This window comes from Anopheles funestus, chromosome 3RL (genome assembly GCF_943734845.2).
Source record: "Anopheles funestus chromosome 3RL, idAnoFuneDA-416_04, whole genome shotgun sequence".
In the NCBI taxonomy this organism is placed as follows: Eukaryota; Metazoa; Arthropoda; class Insecta; order Diptera; family Culicidae; genus Anopheles; species Anopheles funestus.
This window is the reverse complement of record NC_064599.1, coordinates 13,268,773-13,291,375: the sequence shown is the minus strand read 5'-3', so window position 1 is coordinate 13,291,375 and position 22,603 is coordinate 13,268,773. Positions and strand designations below refer to the sequence as shown.

The 22,603-nt window shown below is 42.2% G+C and overlaps 1 protein-coding gene across 1 annotated transcript in view; it reads right to left on the bottom strand.

Moving 5' to 3' along the window:
• LOC125771479 (heparan sulfate 2-O-sulfotransferase pipe) overlaps positions 1-22,603 on the bottom strand; it is a 117,044-nt gene that overhangs the window by 34,827 nt on the left and 59,614 nt on the right. Inside the window, exon 2 of the mRNA XM_049442145.1 lies at positions 8,001-8,161. Coding sequence (XP_049298102.1) covers positions 8,001-8,161 — 161 coding nt within the window. The remainder of the gene's footprint in view (positions 1-8,000; positions 8,162-22,603) is intronic.

Below are 22,603 nucleotides of genomic sequence, written 5' to 3'. Positions count from 1 at the left end.
CGTTTGAGGTTCCTGATGCTGTGGCACGCGCCTTTTCAGAGACAGACTACCATCCGTGTCACGGTGAAAGTGCGTCCGTCGCTGTTCAGTTTTCCGGGGGTGGAGTGTGCAGAAATATGGAGAAGGTTTTTACTGGATCAATTTATCGCACAATGTTCGATAACAAGTAGGGGGAAGCCTTTTAATTCCAGTGGTCTATAGCGTTAGGGACGGCCGCCATGACGTTTCCGTTCGATTGTACTTTGATGTGGCCCAGCTGATTGACTAAAGTAGATGGAGTTGCTTTTAGAGTTGCAAACTTTCTTGAGCAGCTTTTAAGCTTTTAAGGTGTCAGCTTTTGTTTGTCATGTTGGGTGGAAATATTTGTTTATTTTTCACTAGCAAAGGGTTAGCAAATAGTTAGCAAAAGGTTTTATAGGGTTTTTGAGGTCAATTGGCAATGTCGGAACCATTTTGCAAAGATCTGGAATTATTATCATTTTCTAGTTCCACTTGAACAGAATCCAAAAATGGTTTCGACTTTTTGAGCAAAATTCTTGAAATTATTTTTTTTTTGTACTGAACCATTTTTATTACTGTGCAGTGGATTATAAAGTCGAATTTATTTAAACCACATAGATAGTGATTATAATTTATGAAACGTTGATAACCGTACCATCTGCTGGGTGGCACGGCGATCAGAACTAGCATAAATGTAATAATTTAATTTTTTTCATGTTATAGGATTTTTTTCTCCCACCCTTGAAGTAGCACCAATTTCATTTCTACAGTCCCCCCAACAGTAAGGGGAGTAAAATATTTTTTTTTCTGCTTCATATCGAGTATCATGCTGCATCGTCTAAGCGCGCGTGTGCCGTTCAATTACTATAAATTGAATTCATCTTTCCACGATGTCGTATGGTTCTCGCTCTATCTAGCTTGTGTTATCTGAGTGTTTTTTTTCTGCTAGATGGAATAGAATTTTTGCTCGTGGTATTACCCGTTGGCATTACCTCGCATTTCCCATTGCCTCGCGGGGTAACCGACTACCGTTGCCTGGATCCGTTCGGAATGGGTAGACGTGTTAAAAGCAAACTTTTCATCGTTCCCGCAATCTGGTCGGCTAGACTGATATTTTTTTTTGGTCTTGCATGTACTGTGAACTCGGTGCAGACAGGAATAGAGGCCCGAGATTGAGCTGTGAGTGGCGTGGAATATGATCAATTTAACGTTATCGATCGTTATTGGATCGGATGATGATGTGTGTGTGTGTGTGTGTGTGTAAAAGTGTATTTTTTTAAAAGGCTTCTTCACAGGATATTGCTAGGTGAGTGCTAGGGGTTTTGCTTGTTGCTCGAGGGCTTCATCCTTGCTGTACGGTGCGCTTAGGTATCATATATGCATGTACGATTTCTCGCTTAACGCTGATAGCACTTCGGTAGTAGCTATCCGCGTGGTAAAAGAAGAGCACCATAACAACGACCGCAAAATTTGTCCGAATATCGTGCGGATCGTGTTTCCGCTTTGACAATTTGTTTGCAAAATTGGAAGTAGTTTAATTTTGTTTTATCCAATTTTGATGCCACAACAGACACGCCGCCTTGTTGTCGATGTGTATGTGTGGGGCATCTCTGCTCTCGAATCGGTGGCTGATTCGTTTCGTTTTGCATTTTACGAATAATGAAACAAGCACGTTTTGTGGATGAAAATATCATTTCAATGAAGTATTTTGTGATGCAATGTTTTTTTTTGCTCGAAGAAAAATGTTTTACTGCAGTTAGAAAAATTGTCATTTTTAAATATTTTTTCAGCAGTTCAATACTACGAATGCTGTTCGTCAAATGGTATCATATTAACTGGAGTGTTTAGATCAGTACGGCCAGGCTGTTCTACATGAACAAAAAAAAATTGTTTGCAATTATTTAGCAATGTTTTTTTACCAATCATACATAACTGAAATAAAGCGAGTTAAAAGAGGAATAAAATATGTTCATTATGAGCCGGTGGTGAATGGGTTAAACGGCACCAGTTCCACACGATAGGACCGGGTATGAAATCCCATCCGGACCGTGTCTCTCCGGAGCAAGGACTATTCCAAGGAGCTTTTTTTTGGAAAATTAAGCAAAATGTGTAAATTGATGTATTTTAAAGCGAATTTGTTGAAATAAGTTTCTTTCCTCTCAAATAAAGCTTTAAATAAAAAAAGAACAAAAAATAAAAAAATTAAAAAAAAAAATCTATAAATTTGAAAATCTCCTAAGGTTACATCCTTAGTTTTTTTGAGTAAATTAGCGAAATTTAAAAATTGATATATTTTGTTGCGAATTTCTTCTTCTTGCTCGGTTAGAACGGCCTGGCCGTATCAAGACTTATTTTACCTGATAAGGATGGGATTTGAACCCGGTTCTGCCGTGTGGACGGGCGTCGTTTATCACATGTCGCCGCAATGATGCAAATTTGTTGAAATAAGTTTCTTTTCACTCAAATTTAAGGGTGTTTATCGTTATGCTACTAGAAGCTGCTTGGAAGCACCAATTAGGGGTGCTATCCGACTTCTAATATTGGATCCCGATTGTATTTTGCCCGGAGTATGACGCGGTGTACAAAATCATCTTCGTTCACCTATTTATCCTGTTACAATTTCTTCTGGCTACCGAAAAAATTATGACAAGATTTTCCAGCGCCAAACACACAAGAAAACAAAACGGAAAAATCTACGGTACTGTTAGCAGCATCCGATGTTTGTATCACAAGAGTCAGCAGCATCCGGCGCCGAGCTTTCTAGATGGCCCGTTGTTTTGAAACATCGTTACTGGGCTTAAAAAACTTGCCTTTCTCATCGACTTCATCAAAACAATATATTACGGCTCGATCAAACGGCTCGATTAAAAACGTAAACCAACCTTGCACGAGAAAACTTAAACAATCTTGAAATTGCGGCAGAATCGCAAAATTATTTTGGAAAATTGAGCTACTTTTGTCGCTTTCGCAAACGCGACAATTGCTAAGCATGTAATGACGGGGCAACTTTTAATGCTTATTTAAAAAAATTGACTTAACGAAAAATAAAAATAACACTTTCAAGTTGCTTGTTTTCTTAGCTGGCACTTATATGGCACTCGCCGTAATTTTGGGGCATGCATCATTCAGCTCTGGATATTCGCCATTGTAAGAAGATTTATAGTTTTATCAGTTTTGTATGTGCGAAGTGTGTAAAATTATCATTAAGTTGTGGAGAAAAATGGCTACCTTACATGGCACCCATGGTTGTAATGGTTAGAATGGGCAAAAAATAAAAAGAAATTGTAAACGTTTTCCCTGTTATATCGAGCGGCGAACATTGGATTCACGAAGATGTTAAAGTTATTGTTGCTCAAGTGGTTCACATCCTGTCTGTCTCTGTGTGTCTGTGTGTGTGTGTGTGTGGATCGGAAAGAAACAAGACTCGTAACCGATGCCGTTCCATGGCGAACGGCCAAAAAGTCAAACTACTCAAGAACTCCTTTTTCTTCAGCTTTTCTTCCCCAAAATCGGCGACGGTGAGCAGCGGGCGCGCGGTAACGGGTGGGTGCCATTTTCCCAGCTTCACGGTTTTGCACCATACAGCCAGTGCGCCATGGGGTTGTGGTTTTCCAATAAATTAAAAAGTGCATCGGTAAGTTTGGTGCGGAAAAATGAAAACAACACGCAGCTTAAAATGGTGTGGCACGGTTACGATCGGGGTAGCGTTGATTTGTGCGCTGCAGGAGCCAGAACTCGATCCCCCCCGTTCACGTTCGATTCAGTCGATTAAGGAGCCTGTCCGGGAGGCGAAGGCTGGGTTTTTGGGGGAGAGAGCGAGAGACTGAACCCAGGGAGAGATATAGAGGATGAAGGGAAACCCGTGTGCTGCATAAATTGAATACCGGAAACACTTCCTCCTCAGGTTCGCGGAAGGGGCCACCGAACCCCTTTTGGCAAAACATGCGGATGCTGCACTTGGGCGGGTTAGACCGTACGATAAATGGCGTCTCATCTTGGGACTGCTGGGCGCCTGTGCTCCAGGCAGTGTGAGTCCGTTAAAATACAGACACAAACATGCACATACACACACACACACACACACACACAGCACCTTACGTATAAACGATGAACCTAAAACTACTGACTCGCCATCTTCCTTGGGAAGATATTTTCTTCCCCGTGTGCGATGCACGGCAACCGAAAGCCCGACAATTCTCGCCAATCAGTCGATCGGTGAATGGATATAAAGGCAACAGAAGCCAGACGGGCAAAGAAGAGAGAGAGAAAAAATGGCGGGCTCGAAAGATCGGAGTGCTGAAGCCGGAAAAATCAAATAAATAAATTTTCACTTCATGCACGTTTCATGCCCGGTCGCTTCCGGATGGTTTCGATTGGCTTTGATTCGAGAATTGTGTATCAAGTAGTGGATGTGGTTACCACTGGTGTTGTGTCTATCTTGCTGCCATTGGGGGCAAAAAAAACTCCTTAGTACCCGTGTGTGGAAAAATGATTTTCCCGCATTTGCCCGAGGATCGCTTGAGAAAGAGAGAGAGAGAAAAAAAACGCAATAAAAGAAAAGCCAAAATCCGAACGAAAAGTGTGCAAAAAACATGGAGTGAGAAAGGATTGCCTCTTCGTAACATTATTTCCGTTCCCATTTTCACGACTCTTCGACTTTTCACCGTCAACACGGTGCCGGAAAAGTCGTCGACGTCCACCAAAAAAAAAAAAGCAAAAAAACACGGCCCCACCAAAAACGTTCTCCGTTCTTCACTTCACTAATGGCTCCAACGCCATCTCAGCACGCGTGAACAGGGTCATGTCAATTGCTTCGAATTGCCATCGGGGTAATAATATTTATGCAACATATTTTTGCCGGCTGGATTGTAATATTATGCTTCATTAAGTTTTATGCTTGCGTGTTGGTGTTGGTACCGTTGCACGTCCGCCCCGCACGGTCGAACATTTTCCCAGTTGCTCTGCTGCAACCCTTAAATTGGTTTGATGACAGAATTGGAGATGAAAATTGCTTCAAAAACGGTAACGGCCAAAGGAGTAGAGCGGATTCGAGTGAAACATACTAAAAAAGAAAAACCTATCCCTCCATTTGACATTCGCGTGTTCTTTGCGTTCGCTTAAAAGGGAATGCGCACACGCGGTGTATGCGTGTGAGGTAATAGGATTGTAAGCAACCTGCTATAAAGGAGGTGGCTGTATGGTGAACGTGACATGTTCGACGATGATTAGGGAACTGCACTCCCACACATCCCGTCATCCCGTCGTCTGCGTGTGTGCGGCTTATCGTACTTCGCAAACACCATCGAATGATATTAAATTGATGTAAATTGTGATACATAAAAAATGGGTACGTTAGAAGTCAATACATTGCGAAGGGAAGGGAAAGGATCGCAAATGGGGCTTGGAAAATGTAGAAGATGAAGGTGAGAAAAACACAGCTTTTCAACACGCACCGTTGGCTTTGTGCCAGTGAAGGGTACTGAGATGGAAGGAATCGCTTTGTTTTGGAATGCGCATTATTGGCCGCAAATCCACACACCACCGGAGTGTGTGTTTTAAACTGAGAAATGGAGTGGACCAATCGTGCTATACTTTCCGATGGTGGGATAATTCATGGGATTGCAAGGGATATTTATTTCAGTAGAATTATGGTTTCGATTGGAATGGACAAGTAGACGCAGGCGGGGGTGTTCTAGAAATAATTGTACTATGCAAACATTCTAATTAAATTAGGATAATTGATAGATAATATTGTATTGATGGTATGTTAGTTTTTAATTTGTTCTGCACTGCATGCTAATTGGTCAGATAATTGAATTAATTTACGCTTCGAACGCATTCCAATACACTATTGTTTTCTAAATGAATCGAATGTTTCAAATATTTCTTTTAGAGCGAAAAAAATACTTTTTTAAAAATAACTTTACAACACCACCAAGATTTTAAAACCGACTTTGAAGTGCTTGAAATTTTGAATTTTCAACACAATCCTTTCGTACCTCATCAAACTTCCAATGCTGGTTCCAGCCAATATTTGATTTGAGCGTGTTTCTTTAGAATACAAAATGACTTAACCATCCACCCTACTAACCCCAATCATTGTGTGCATTGGGGTGAAATAATTATACAGTAAACAGTTTACAGTAGAAGAAATTCAATAAATCAAGGGATCGTATGCGTTGCGATGTGATGGTGGGGTTGAATTTAAATAAATGAAAATGATAAAACAAACATAACGCAGTATATGGAGGTTTAGAAGAGAGGAAAAAGGGGTTGCCATTCGGGTTCTAAGTGTGCACATAATTATAAATATTCAATTAGGCTTTTCCCCCGCACACTAGAAAGAAAATATAGAGGAACGGTATTTGGAATTTTCAGGACCGTAGGTTGTCAAACATATGAGATTGAAGAAAAAAAAACAGACTTTGATTTATGGTCAAAATCAAAACCATAAAAGCTCTGAGCCAATTGAATGTCGATAGCAGTGCGCTCGAGTCCGATCGTTCATCGTATTTGGACTGTTTAATTGCTTGTAATGGGTTGGCAATTTTTGGCCCGTGCGTAAACACTGCTGACCATCATGTCCACAGATGCGTTTCATTAGCTATTCCCATTAGACGGACCGGAGATCTTTTGGATCGGTCCATTTCTCCGAGTTACGCGATGTAATGCTGATGCTTTTCCATCCGATGGATAGACAAAAACCCCGGGACGGGAATTCGGAATGACTTTAAAAGAGGTGGCGTGGGCTTTTGGGGTCGTTTGTGACCCTACATTATGGTGCAGTGTGGACAGCCCTGGTTGCGTACTATGGATAGGTAGCTTGCGTACAATTATGGAAGGTAGTGCAAGAGCAGAGAGAAAATGTAAAAAGTGACCAAAAAAAAAAAAAACAGTACACTCTTTATTGAGTCTGCAAGCCCTAAAATAGTGTAACGTACCGTGCTGGATCAACGGTCGTCGCCATGCGTCAAGTGTGGTCTGCAGATGGTCTCTGGTTATGTCAATCAACTAGAGTAGGTGGCTCATCATTTCGTGCCTGAGTCTGAGTGTTTTCTTGTGAGTGATGAATCGGTTGTGTAAGCCCATAATGGACGACCGTTTTGGCCCGAAATTGGGCACCAAAGGGTTATCTTTTACGTCGCTGGAAGCACCGCAACGACACACTCGATTTTGAACGATTTCAGTACGAATTTATGTGCGTGATCTGGTGGATGAGGAGGAGGAATTTGGGGACGAGTGGCATAATTTTAGTGCGGCAAACATCACACGCAGCCGTTTTCATTTGCATTAACAATTAAAGTGTGGAGAACGGTGCTGAATCATTGGCTAAGATCAGATGAAAGATTGCGATTTTGCTCTAGTTAATTATTCCGAGCATTACCATTCTCGGATCAAAAAGGGTGTTTTTTGGGGGGGTAGATTCTATTAAAATTGCCATTTGGCAGGGGATGTTTAGTGAAGGTAAATATAATTTAACATTTAATTAGAATCTTACTTAGAGCAGCTGGAAAAAAAAGAATTCCTATAGACTACAGATGGATTTCTTCTGAAAGGTGATCGCCAGAATTTTGTTTTCCTATAGCAGCACTTCACAGTAAACTTTATTAAAGCATCCCGCATTTTATTCTCAGAACAATAGATGAAAATTACAGCTGATCTAAAAATGCTGTACTGCAGTCTGTTGAGTGATCTAATTACTTCCTTCGTTCACGAAGCGCCGTCATACCACCATTTCCATCTTGTTTCGTTTGTACAACTGATCCCAAATTGACATCGATGGCAGTGCAGTATGAATGGGTCTTTATCCCGATTGACACCTTCACACACGACACGGGAAGTACATCCGGGAAACGTGCAGCTTTTGTGTTTTAGTATTACTGCCAAAAAAGAATCCCCTCCCACCAGATGCATCCCACAGGTACTGCAACTTCCCTCGTACGGTAAAACCGTTGTGTTGCTTTTGGGAAAAAGGTTTGGGGGGGAAAACTGGGACTTACCTTGGCTAATTGAATTACCACTCAAACCACTGGCAGCCGACAGCGAGGATGGAGGTTGCAGTCGATCCTCCATTTCGCGCAACCGTGACGTCAAGCTTTGGGTGTGCAGAAACAGGAACAGGGTGCACGAGATTGCAATCAGTGCAACGAATTCAGCATATCTGTTGAAGGGGAGGGAAGATGGAGAGAGAGAGAGAGAGATGGGATAAGCAAAACAGAAGCAAGATGAGTGAAGCTATAAATTGAGACGAATTCAGTTTAGCTGCGGTACATCATCATCATCATCATCAGCATCGTGATTACGGTGTGTTCCAAATCTCGTTGGGCAGAACCTGGTTTCTAGGGCTGTAGCGCTGTAACCGTCAGGCACTAGGCAAGGGACCCTGACGTCTCCAGCAGACCGTACGCTAATGACAATAATGGGATGGAAAAACTAATAATCCTGCTCGCTAGTCTAGGTTTTCCAGTATGATGTACACCACCCACCAAAGGGCCGATGTGGTTAGTATCCCCATCCCGAACCACTTACCACACTGACAGGGGTTCGTACCGCAGAGTGTGTCGGTTGAAGTGTTATTGGAGCGTTGTCAGTTGACGAATCGGAAGCAGACAAGCGTAGTCGCTTCGCAAGTTGAACGAAACAAACTAAAAAAAAACATGGCTTCCCCCCCCCATTTTTAGGAGAGAAGCCAGAAAGGATGAATCTGATTCGCGAATGATGACGACGAGGAAGCGGAATGTGGTTACTGGCAATTTTCTGATTAAATGAAATGTGTCGATGGATTACAAGCGAACGCGCGCGCGCTCTGCCTCATTGACGTTCTCGCATGACCGAGCGCTTGGAGGTGTTTTACACGTGAGGTCGCATTTCGGATGTTCTAGCGTTTCTAGATTGAATTTGTTCGTTGAAGGCTAACAGGCCACTTGTCGCTGGCAAATGGTTGAATCGGTTGAAATAGATCCAGGGCGATGTGAGGACATCGTGCACGCCCCAAACCACAGGGTGTTGTGCTCCGAAGCACATCGCATTTAATTGGCTGATTAATAGTCATAATTTTGTGTTTTAGTGACAGTTTTTGGACGTATCGTGGACAGCTGGAACGATGCTGCGGTAAAGCAAATGTTGGAAAACATTCACATAATATAATGCTAACCACTCTGACACCATAAGTACGTGCACGTTTGATAGATTGATATGTCATGTTTAATGTGCTGGATTAGAATTCAGAATTGCATTACATTATCTGCTGAAATCGTTTAAATTTTGTGCCAAGTATTTTACTTAAAATTTCATATAGAAAGAAGAAACAAAGCTTTTCAATTTAGTATACAAATTTTGGTTTGCTGAAGTACTCCATGAAACGAGTACATGACAATGTATATCGCTGTAACCTTCAAAAGAGAGGGTTCTTGTAACCAGGTGAAGGATCATGCAAAGATTCTCTTAACCTTATTTTTCATACAACAGCTCTCTATTCATTTTGCAAACTCCTTTTCCCAAACAAAGCAGTGGGTGAACGGGAACCACTTTCAATTCACATTTCCAATCTTTGGTGCAAAAATTCCGAAAGCTCAACCATTCGAAACCGCCACCGGCTGACATTTATCAACCGGCACGTTAATTCCAAAAGCCAACACCAAGTAATTTGTACTCCTACATAGTTAACCAACTAGCGTGTAACTAGCGGCCCGATTAGCTAATGATGATGTTCCCGTTCGCTTTGCCGGTAAAGGTTTAGTTCTTTGTTTTTGCTCGTTTTTTTTTGGTAACTTGTTTTGCAGCAAACCCCGCTTTCGGGGCTTCCCTTTCAAGCTATAAATCTTACAGGCCGCGTGTTTTGCTGACTATACGATTGTATCAGCACACGGCGACATAAAACAACGCTTTGCTTTCATGTGACTCTTAAAATCTGACATCTTTTCGTCACTCGGCTTGGAAGCGGCGCGAGATGCTTTCACTTTCCGGTCGGCGACAAACGAAGACACGCTTTATTCGGATGGTGTGAAAGGTTACAGCACACCGTCGAATGTTATCTTTTTTTTGTTTTGTTTTTGCTTTGCCGGCACGTGGAGCAAGGCCGTTTTTTGAATTTTGGTTTTGCACATTCCATTCTGATGCTAACGCCACCGAATGGCGTAACACCGCGGGAGGGAGGATGTGCAAACCCTGTGTGAAGATGTGAACGTTAGAAGTGGCATCCCTTTCGAATCGGTCGCATTTAAACGACCGATGGATCATGTCAAGGTTGCCCCAGTTTAGGTATGGGTGTTTTTGTTCCGTGGGTTCAACGTGTTTTTTTGTTGTTGTTTTCTCCCTTCTAACAAAACGATCATTACGGCCATTCCAGCCGCATTGCCTTGAGTGTATGCATCTTCAGGTATTCAGGTCCGTTAGAGCTTCTTGCACAATTGTGTGCCCTTCACGGTGGTCACAGTACTTGTTTGTCTATTCTTGATTTTCCGGCTCATGGGAAAAGCTCGATCGAAGCACTGTCTCTGGTCTACAGGGAGCACCCCCCACCCGGGCAAGCAGAAACGAAGACCAAAGACCTTGGACGATCTTCCCAGACAACTTGGTGGATGCGAAACGATGCGATCTATTTGTGGATGATTCGTTGCAATTGTTTCTGCTTGTAAAACAGGCGCAATGGTCAATCTTAACCATTTTAATGCAATATGCAGAAGGAAGGGAGGATGAAATTCTTAATTGAATTCCAAGCATTCATTAGCAGCAGTTGGATTTGATCACACTTGGTGGTACCGGTGTAAATGTCAGGCAGCTGCCAGAAAAGTATGTCAGTGTAATGTTGATGATGATCTTACATTGATTTTCTTCCGTTGTTCCAATTTTCAGGTCTTATCTTTTAAAAAAATTAAATCAACATTCTGACAAATTAGGAAGTCAAACTCCATTGGACATTGCACAGTGGGCACCGTAGAATAAATATTGGGATGAAATTATGTTTGTGTCTTTTTTGTGATGTTTAATTTTGAGCATTTTTAGATAAAAATCCTCTTGGAGTAGTAAACTATGACTTTGGTGTTTTCTTAGTTTAAACCTAAAGAATGATTAAAAAATTCAAAATCAACATAAACTCCAAGTTGATTTTGTTGGTCCATTGGAGTGGACATTGGAGTGGAGATAACATTGTTCCATGTGAAAATAGTCCAGAATTTCTCTCTTCCTGTATTATTTACATTATCGGTAAAATACCGACAATGAATGACAATGAAACCTTTCTTAATCCAATGTTTGAGGTTAGTTTTCTTTTAAAAGTCATGAAAACTCAACGACATAATATCCATTAAATGTTCTGTTTCCAATAATTAAATTGAGTTTGATCAAATTTTGCACATTTTCCCCATTAGCAGTAGTTTTAATGGAGATTTCCAATCATTACCATCAGGCAACATGTTGCGGTTGATCAAAACAAAGTACCACTGCCGCATCTTATCTGATCTGGTTACTCTTTTCCTGCTGGTTCCCGCTCCCCGTTGAGGTGTAATGTTGTCCATCTGATGCAAACAAAGAGAAGCTAACCAGTTCTAATCTGATCGGAACCGATCGGTGAGCATAAATAATTCCACCCGCGATTGTGTACTACATGACATGGTCATGAAGCTTGCATCAGATTTGTTGGCTCGTGCCGTTTTTGGCCCGCAGAGTTGGTGGGGATCGTATGGAGGGGTGAATAGGGCCGCTTAATTTCTGCAACCGTAGGCATAGCAGATGACGCTGTAGCCAAGCACAAATGGGTCTGTAATTTGCCATTACCGTTAAATGGTACCCGTGTCGGCGTGATGCTACAATCCGACCGTACATCTTGCTCTGGTTGTTGGTACCTGTACTTGGAGGTATGTAGTTTTTCTTTCCGGACGGGGGGCCATTGTTGGTTATTCCGAACGAATCGTACGGGAAAGATGGGTATGCTTGCCAACTTCGCACCACGGCAACCGTTACGTTGTGGGAATGTACGACGAAGGAGGAACTTTTACAACTCAATCCGCCTAAACGTGAGCACTTTAATGAGCTTTGCTGAATGTAGTCCAGCTATACGTTGGAACGAAGCATTTCTTACTTACATAGTTGTTCTGGTGATTGTTAATTTTTAGAACATTTCTATTATTGATCGCAATCGTAAAGTTTGTGATCGCACGGATCGATCGAAAACATACTTATAGAAGTTATAAATTCGTGTAAGATACAGAGGAAAACTTTAACGCATCAAAAAAAAAAAAAAAGAATTCATACAAGTTTGGGGAGGAAAAATTATGTTTTTTCCCCAAAGTCAAAAGAGCCGGAAATGTAGCATCATTAGCTTGTATATTCGGGAAAGGTTAGTATGAAACGCAAAAGTTGTACAAAGTGTAGTGATGTTTTGAACGGTGAAAGCATAAAGAACGTCGGTGAGTTTTTTTTTTACTGAATTGTTCAAAGTACTTGACGCTTGTACTTCGATCCTATTATCATGCCTCTAGTGCAGCTTGTTGTGAAGGTTTGAAAAATAAAATGGGGAGGAAAAAAAAGTGATGCTATGGGAGAAGTTTATTTTTTTGTTGTTGTGCGTTGAGTGAGTTGCTTTTTGTTGTTGTTCAAAGTTTGTTCCTTTAATTATTTTTAAGCGGCTTTTCTATCGAAAAATTATGATCAAGTCAAGTGAAAAGGAACGAAACTGATGAACTGTGTGTTTTTTTTTATTTTTTCATCTCCGGTTTACAGACAGTAAACCAGAAAAAAACATCTTTTACATCACGCCATTTCAAAAATTGAACAAACTTTTATGCTCATGACTTAACAAATATATCGTTTAGTATTTAGATGAAAATGTTTTTAAATATAAAACTTTTTCTCATAATTGATTATTGTTCTAATTAACTTGCTGAAAAAGCGGTATCTTTAATTCAATTATTACAACTGCATTGCAATGGAGATCATGCTCCAGACGTAACTCACACCACAGCTGAGTGAACTGGATATGTGTCACAGGTGCAATAATTAGAGTGGTAGTGGTTTGCGTACCATGAGAAAGATGCTTGTTCCACTTCAGGATATCTGTACATTTTCATCCCGGTTTTTTTATTCGCGAATCTGGAAAACTGGAGCACCCATAGTGTTCTGACACCTAGCATTCACAGGTGAGAATGTGCGAGAATGAGATGGGCCCCGGGGGGAACAATGGCACACATCTCTAACGAAGAATGGTGCTAAAGTTTGTCTGCCACACTGGCTAAAGCTAACTCCCGCGAGGGATTACAGGTAACAGCGGTCTGGCGTTACTGGGCGAACAATAGCGGATTATGACAGTTGCTCCCGTTGGAGCGTCCGCGCGATGATGGCGGTGTTGCAGTCATAATTTTAATGAACTCTGAACTTTGCTCCGACGGATTGCGGGATTGCGGGATCAACCCGGTTTTTTGGGATGTTCAAGAAGAGGCAAGAAACCCCCCTCGGGTGGAGGTACAAGAAGGCATTGTTTGAGAAGTTCTTGTAGCGTCCATAGTAGTAGTGGCAGCAATGGAAGCTTTCTGGACCGTCGTTTTCCCTTTATACTTGTGGAGAGCTTCCAGCAAACATTGCGCACACTATTTTATGTTTCTTTGCTCTTGTGGGACACTGTGTACTTGGGTACACGATTCTTGTATGAGCGTACAAGCGTTCCGAAAATCTGCATACTGTCAGCATGGCGAGATGCTTAAAGGCGAGTCTTTTTACTGGCGGCACTTTGACTGCTGTGAGGGATTTTTCACGCGTGACGTGTAAGTGAGTAGTATGTTGTGTGAGATTAAAAACGGTACGAGTGGTAAAGAGAGAGAGAGCTGTAATATAGGGAAGCTGATAATCCTTCTTTATCATCAACAGTTTGCCACTTGCCTGCGATACGTATCCAAGTTCCAGGTGTGTTCTGTTTAGTGGAAAACGGTTGAATTTGTTGAACAAAAAAGGCAAAAGGATATCAAAGCGGGTGTGCTTACAGCAGTTAGCAAATGTTGGCTTTTTCACGCTCAATCTTAATTGTACATATGCACTTTGTTTAAAAAAAAACCTCGTGCGAAGAACAGCTTGCCCTAGTTGTAAACTCTTTTTTAGTGTGGCATGGTTTCATTTATATCATATTTCAAATTTTCTGACTTTTTCGTTTCAAAGTATCCATTACGAAATTAATTTATCAAGTAGCATTCATAACGTATTTATCACCATCAGTTGGAAGCAACTTTTCAAGTCATGGCGCGTGACATAACGCGTGACTTCCCTTCGCGTCCTTGAGACAGTTTGTGTCGCGCAGTTAAACAATTTTCCACATTTTCTCACCCTTGGCTGCGTTGGCGGTAAGTTTGGGTGGTTGATTTTCAATACCACAAAGTTTATTAGCCTTTCTAGCTGCTTTCCTGCTGACGTGCCCTCCGTTTGACGCTGGGTTAAGCATACGCCGAAGGTGTTAATTCACATCGGTTTGCTTTTTTTCTCCCACTTTTACGTTCCCAATCAAATTGTTTTACTTTGTTCACCATTATCGTACGGACAATGAATGAGTAATGGAATGATATCTTAGGCAGTGCTCGGGTTGTATATTTTCTCACCCCTTTTTTGTTTGTTCGTTGCGGAACGCAGCATAATTGTTTTGTGGTTTTTCATTTTCCGAACGAACAAAGCGACCACAAACGTTTGGAGCAGTTTGGAGCAGAAAAAAAATATATATGAGAAAAATTATGATTATTGACTTGAAGGTTGATGAGGAGGATGAGAATTTCAAGTGTTGTTTGCGCGGAGTTTGGTGGTTGAGAAGACGTTTATATACCTAACCAATTACTAGTTGGATGTCCTTGTTGATTTTTGTGGGGTTTTTTTGTACTTCTTATATAGTCTTTTGGTGCTTAATATGTTCGAATGATTTGGGGTATCAATAATTTAAAAATCCGACCCTTGGGTAATTAACCGAACGACTTAATGTGAAGCAGAAAGGTAATAAAATATAGGTGAATTAAAATCTGATTTTTTTAAAATTCTGATCCTATTTGACGTACAAACTGCAAGATGTTTGATTTTTTTAGCATTTTTTTGACACAACAATAGAGAACATTACTAAAGTCTTAAGTACGGTTGTGAAAGCAGTTTTAAAGGATACTTCATTCCGTGCTTATAGCGCTCGTGTTGAATAGCAGACGTCGAATATTGGGCCAAGAATTTGGCACAAAATGGAGTCGATTAACTAACACGATATTAGCATGCTCACTGTCCGGTCGGAAATCCTAAAACCGTCATACCGTAATCCGTAATTTCACAGGAAAGAAAAGCAAAATGCTTTTGTAAAGCTTTACACAAAAGCTTACAGTGGAGTCGCCGGTGAATGTAATGTCTTCGCGGCCCTACCATGCTCATCCCTATCATTACTTCCTGTGAAGTTAATTCAGACGGTGGTGTACAAAACCTCTGTCACAAAACCCACCTGACCTTATGCCTTAAATTCCCAGCGTCAAACCCGAGAAGCCCGAATCAAACTGAAACCGACACCAATTGACACCGACGAACGAACGGTAAGAATGCGGTGCGCGCGTGGGCTTTTTGTCGGTGTTGTCGTCGTCGTCCTCGGCTAGTCCTCGGCTGGTCCAATTAAACTTTGAAATTGTGTTGTTTAATTTCATTATCTTGATTTAAAATCAAGCTGCAAAGTTTGGGGCGGCCCATTTGAGCGGCGAAGCGTGCTGTTTATTCTTTCCCTCTTTTTCCCGGACCAGACATGGCGTCACCCCCGGGGAGGCACCAGGGTTTGTCAGTCCACGCGGGGCACACTTTCGTTTGCTGCGGGAGTTGTTCCGCCTGTGCGTCTGTGATTTCGCGGTGCTATTGTCACTATCGCCCTAGAGTTGTGCCTGTTACGCTGCCGAAACGCGAAGAAAGGCCGGCCGGTTGATAAGTAGGTTTTCAGTTTTCGGAAACAGTTTTCTCACTTTTCGTCACCAGATTGTTGTGATTGTAGGATTGCGGGAAGAAGTTCCAGTTTGCCGCACGTCCCGGTTATGCGCTACACGATATAATCTGCATCTTTGGAGTGGAGTGTTTCGCTTTCTTTCAGCTTGCGGACGCTCTATCGTGCACCATCTTGGACCATCTACTGTGCTTTCTTCTCTCCTCAGTGTCGTCCCCCAGTTGCGCCCACCACCGGATGACAGATTTTAATGAGTTTGGCTTTGCTGAATGAGGAAAACATTCGTTTGTCGTGGCATTGTCCTGGTGGTTTTTCCACCCCCATTCCCGCTCCCCCCAACCCTTCCTCGACCAGTTCTTTTGTGTGCCTTCTTCCGCTTCAATTCTACGTCGCGAACTGATTCGGGAAGCGTTTTTGTTCCGTGGCAGGAGTCGAATCGTAAGCATCCTCGGCGAGCATCCCCGTTCGCATATTCAGGTCACTATGCGGTATGCAAAGGCAACTTCTGGAGGGAACCTTCTTGAAGGTGATAAATTTTCACCCAGTGAGTCAGTCCCAGGTGATTGTAGCTTATGCGAGGTCGCGTGAGGAACATGCTCGCGCCACGGAGAAGTATGATGAAAGATGCTTCCTAATGCTACGATCGACCACGAATCATTCTGCAAAGACGCGATGGTAACGTTTGCCCGTTCGGTTTGCTCAGAAACTGGTCGTCTATTCACGGGCATAAGGCATAGCCGCAAGGAGAAACTTTCCCAAGACCAAGAACCCGTCGGCTTTTGTCGGGTTTTTCGATGACGGGTGCACAGATTTGGCACACAGTTTTGTGCCGCGTGTCTGGCGGAAGGTTTTTGTTAATTTGAAGTTTTCCTTTTCCGTGTCCTGGCAATGTGAAGGTGTGGGGAAGCATCACACACACACACACACGAGAAGATGTTCCCGTCTTCACGCTGTCAGTTGCGGATTTTCGCCAGCTTTCTTAGAACGGTTTTTGCTATTGTTCCACTAGCGAAGATTCGCTTACCTTCACCATCGTGTCGTACACAATCTCGCATTTGGTAAGTTTAGAACCGAAGCAATCGTGCTCCCGCGCTTGGCATTGTGAACCGAGTGTGCAAAACGGATAAAGAATGGGAGTTTTTACCTCCCGTCACCCCTACGCAGCTGTGTTCGAAAAGGACAAAAGCTTTTGCACGGATTGCACGAAGTTTTACGGTGCATCGAAATGCAATGGATGCAAATTTCACACCCAGGAGCTGTCTTGTGGGGCGGTACCCATGTCGCTAGCGTTTTTGGAAGACGCATGTTTCGCGGCATGTCATACGGATGGTAAAGTTTTTGCATCGGTAGGTGTTATCGGTTATTACATTGGGTGAAATGGTTTATCATTTCAAAGTTAGATTGCTTAGCGTTTTTGGTCGCTAGCAGAGTCGGTTGTGGAAGGATTCCCATCGACGGAAGGATAATGGTGACCTTTACGATGCAATCATCGCACGCTTCGAAGGGCTTAATTTGTAATGCAACCCCGGCAACAACGAGTGGTGTGCTCATGAGTGTTAAAACATTCAAAAGTTTGTTCGAGTTGTTCGAGGACACGACACGCTATCGTCGGTTATGATGCATGGTTATGATCGTATGCATAGATTTATCTCTATACTATTAAAATGTTAATTTTTATTGAAGTTGTTTTTTATGGGTTTATTTGTTTGGAAGATATTTTCCGCTTCCTTAAAGTTTTAGTTCTTTGTGTCGTAATTTAAGTTGTTTTTATTGTAGTTAAATTAAAGAGTTTTTGGGACTCAGAAGACTCCTTCAAATTTCTTGAATTGAATTGGAATTGATGTACATATATATATATAGGTATATGTAAATTATTTCAAGCAGAAAACTCCAAATCCTTAAGATTACTATAGAAACTTGAATCCTTTAAATCAAACTTTTTCTAGAGCAAATAAAATGTCTTCCAGAAAAAAACAAAGCACTGAGCACCGTCAGCTGTATAAAGCAGTTCCAAGAACCAGAATATTTTCGAAGAAAAAAAACCCCATCAACCATTCGCCACACCGGATAAATTCATTCCATTTTCCACGAATCAGGTGGTATCAGCTGGCGCACATTTTGGTAGGGTCATGGTCAGAAACGAAAACAAAAATCACTTTCCTTTCACTTTCACCCTGTGCCGATAAGAGAACAGTGTGTGTGTGTGGGTGGCGAAGAAGAAAAAAATGAAAGTTCTCACACTAACAAACAGCATCCAGCAGCATGGCAAACAGGCGTAATCGAAACTCGGTCGAATTAGGACACACCACTGAACTATTTCTTTTTCCCGACCACCCTCCCTCCGGACATCAGGTGTTTCGATGGTGATGCTAACCGTTAATCAATCATGGCCTTTGGTACAGAATTTCTACCACCCCAAACGGGTGAGCGAGTTTTCCACGCAACTTCACTTGAAGGGAAGTTTTTCTGCGCTAGTGAAAATGGGAAGAAAAAGGCGGAAAGAAATAGTTGTGCCTTTGCGCGGGTACAATTATTGTCATTAGTTTGATTAGCCATGATCACAGCTGCCCGGTGCTGTAACATCCTGCAGGACAGTGAAAGTGGGAACATTGTGCTGAGGGAAAGTTTGTCTTCTGGTTCTGGTTTCCTGTCCTCCACCCCGGGGGTTGCTTCGATTCGATGCCGGAAGGTTTGAGCCCTCAAACTGTCAATTAGATTGGCACCGACTTCTCGCGGCACCCGGTCATGTTCGTGCTATTGGGTTTGAAGTGTTAGGTTAAGGAAAATGATAAGCTAAGAGCTAAAAGTGCTCCGGCTAGATGGAAGAGTAAGAGTTTGACCTGTTTTCATTTTAATGAGGCGTAGTACGAGCACGATTTGCTGTCAAACCACTGTTACTATCGATGCAAGACAAGAGCCCGCCTTTTGGCCAGGCGCTACAGGCGTAATCGTCTTATTACAGGAGTCCAGTTAAGCGGCGAACCCGTTCAAATCAAGAACTGGTTTACTTTTCTCGCTCGCTGATTCTTTGCGGCGTTGCATTACACCGTGACGTGTAATGCGTTGCGAAGGGGAAAGTTGGCTCCCCCCTCCCGTCAGGGGGTCTGCAGTGGGAAGTATGTACCGGTTGCGTCTGAAAGGAGAACTAGGTCAGAAGAGATCGCTTTTCGGAGTCGTTACGATCTTGATTCGTATAGGGGTAGATCTTGAAAGTGCAAGGAATAAATGCATATCGAGTTAACGAAAAATTTCCCTCTCCCCCCAGGTTTTCAATCTCATTTCACAGTGAAAGATCCACCAACGGGTCTTTTAGCAGAAAACCACAAATTGTGACACATTATCGTGCACTTCGAAATGATGGTACAGATTAAGGTTGTAGATACCTTTTTTGCCTGGTTATGGTTACCGGATGATTTAGCGAACCGTATCGCAATGAATGCGTCTAATTGAGTTTTATTGTGAGCGGGAAGTCTATTGCCCCTCGAGGTACTCGACGGCCAATTGGCCGAAATGGTGAGCGTGCGTGCGAACACAGCAGTGCATCGGTGTACGAATTGGCGAACGCTTAAATTTCATTTAGCCAACGTAGCACTCGTTATCGGTCACCGGTTGTATGGTTTTCGGGTTTTTCGGTATTCCGTGCAGGATCGTTCATGCGACCCTGACGGAGCTTAATAATCATCGCTTAAGTGATGCAATTGCAGTATTGCAGAGCACAAATTTTACCCCCCTCCCCCCCTCATCCTACCCGGGTGTGATCCAATCTCCATGGAAAACCGGTACCAGCTGCAGCCACCCGGTTGGCGGTGAAGGTCGGGTTTTTGGTTGCATTTGCCAAAAATTGTACGGTTCGCTTTCGCTCTCGTTCCATTACGCGTTTTTCGATTCAACCTTGCCACTCGCCAGTGTCCGATGTATATTTGCCCCTTTTGGGCCCATTCCCGCTAGCATTCATGCTGCTGCAAAACTGGTTGCATTTGCAGGTGCGAAAACAGTAGACCGTAGGACAACGCATATGTCCAGCCGAACGATTTGTGCTGAATGGCGAAAAGGGATTTCTCGTGTGCAGAATGCTGGACTGTGCGTGATTGTGGTTTTGATTGATTTTCATACCGATCAGTGCGCTTCATCACCGGTACCGTTGGATGGATCGGTGCCAACTGGTACCAAACTGGCACCGGGTGTGTGGGCGTTTTGCTTACCGCGACTTATTGGGCACCACAACGCAACGTGTCACCGTGCTTGCACCGTCCAGAGACCTTTCGTGTACGCCATCCATAAGGGATTGTGGACGTGGTACGGGTTAGTGTGGGGTTTTTTGAGAGAATGTTTATGAAAATGTTTTCCCTCGAACGTGCGGCTAACTTCATTAGCTAGTAAAAAGGGAATATGAAGTGTGGCGGTATCGTGAACCTTTCATCCAAAAACAGTGAACCGAACGAGTTAGATGCTGTCCACTAGCGGGGAGAGTACAAATTGCGCATGGTCTGGGGTTTGTTAGTACGCCAGCTTGAAGGATCTGAAGTAATAGTAAACAGTCCTTTGTAAACAATTTAAAATCATTGGTACCGGGTTATAACATGAAACAAATAATTGAATTTGCTGGCGCCATAAGTTATGCAAAAAGAATACAGAATAAGAGTTTTTGTATGAATTTAAAGCTAACAGAAGAAGGTGATATGTTCAACTTTACACATCCTCTCAACATTCCACCAACATTATTAAACATGCATTCAACACATTACAAATCTCATTCTTCTGAAAACCTAAAACAATCACAAACACGAAGCAGTTATACGAAAGGAACTATAGCAACAGAAATAAAATAAATTAAATACTGTTAAAAGCAAAGTCTTAAAGTAAAAAATCCCAAATATGAACAGAGAAACAGTGAAATTAGATCAGTTACAATAAATCTCGAAACAAATTGAATTATAGCAAAACTAAGCAATAGAAAAAATCTGAAGCAAACATCTTAGGAAAATTGGAACAACCAAACAAAAAAATGTGTACGGATTTTTATGGTAAAAACCCTTTGAAATTGAGGGTGTTGGTCTACTGCAGGATTCCTCAAAAACACTCACGATCGTCTATCAACGCCGTCGTTTATCATTCCAATATCAAGGCCCTTCTGGCGGACGTATCAAGGCCATCTATTCATCTTAATTTGGGTCTAGCACACCTTCTCTATCCATGTGTAGGATCTTAAAGGACTTTATGGACTTGGTCGTCCGGTGCCATTCGAATGACATGACCAGCCCAACAGAGCCTGTATGTTAGGGTCTAATTCGCTGTACGATAGTGAGCTCTTCATACAACTCACAGATCTCGTCATTATAGTGACTTCTCTACTGTCCTTCTACATATACGAGGCCAAAAATCCTTGAGAGTTTTGGACAGAATCCATGTCTAAGAGGAGTATGTAATTATTGGAACTATATAGGTTCTATATAACTCCAGCTTTGATCATTGCGACAGGTGTTTTGAATCTCAATGTTGTTATCGTTGCTGACCTTTAGACTCAAGGATGGCAAAATTTTGGACAACTTCAAAAGTGTAGTCACCTATTTGTACGTGAAGTGAGGACTTGTTGGAGGAGGATCGCTTTTTTACCTCATTAATATCCAACCTGAGGTTTGCTGTCGCCTGTTCGATCCATTGAAAAGTGTCCTCTAGATAGGAGAGCCATAAAACAATGTCTATGTCGCCAACGTATGCCAGGATCTAGATTGACTTGTTGAAAATGGTCTTCGAAGTTTCCCACTCTGAGTCACGGATGGTGATTTTGAACCTCTCTAATGCTAGTTTGAAGAGTAGACAAGCTAGTTTAAAATTGTACACGATATGCGAATTCTCAATTGTTCCAAGCGATATATTGCCGAAGAAATTGAATAAATACCACTGTTTAGACAATACACATTACAAAAATCCTACATCTGCAGCATAATTTACAATGGTTTTGAAGCACATTCTAGTGATCTCACCCATACCTGAGCACATTCTGATTAGACAGGTGAGTTGCACTTCATACGGACGTGTCGTATCTCAATTTTATCCTGCTTGACGTGAGCTTCAGTAAAGTGGATGGATTTTATAAAACATAGCCAATGTGTTTCTGTCAGTAAGGACAAAAAAAACCAAACCAGACATCCCGTATTGTGTGGTACTAATTGCCGACCACTTCTGGTCACTAAACCACATCAAAGCCGGTATCCCATTCTACCGGAGGTTAATCTATTTGCATAAACCGCTGTCATTTTTGCAGCTAGGCGATGAGGATGTGAATTTTTTTTTTGTTTGCTCACCCATTTTCCTTTTCGAGTATCATCACTCAATTAATAATGTGCATCGTTCAATATCGAGCACTACATACACAATCCCAATGACGTTCGCTTCCGTGCTGAGTGTGGATTTAATGTAGTAGATTTTGCTTTTCCGTTTTTTTTCTCTGCTTTCACTGGGACCGATGACGGGCTGGGGGAAAAAAAGGATAGAAAACTGGTCTACCACTACCAGCGTACGACAACAAAACGTGTTAAATGGAAGCATTTACCCTAAACAACATTTCACATCAACATGGCACCGGTGGCAATGCGTTTGGGTTGGAGCGGGTCCAGCTTGTCGCATTGATTGAACCATTGAAGCATCAACATAAGAGTGCCAGACACACCTTCCACG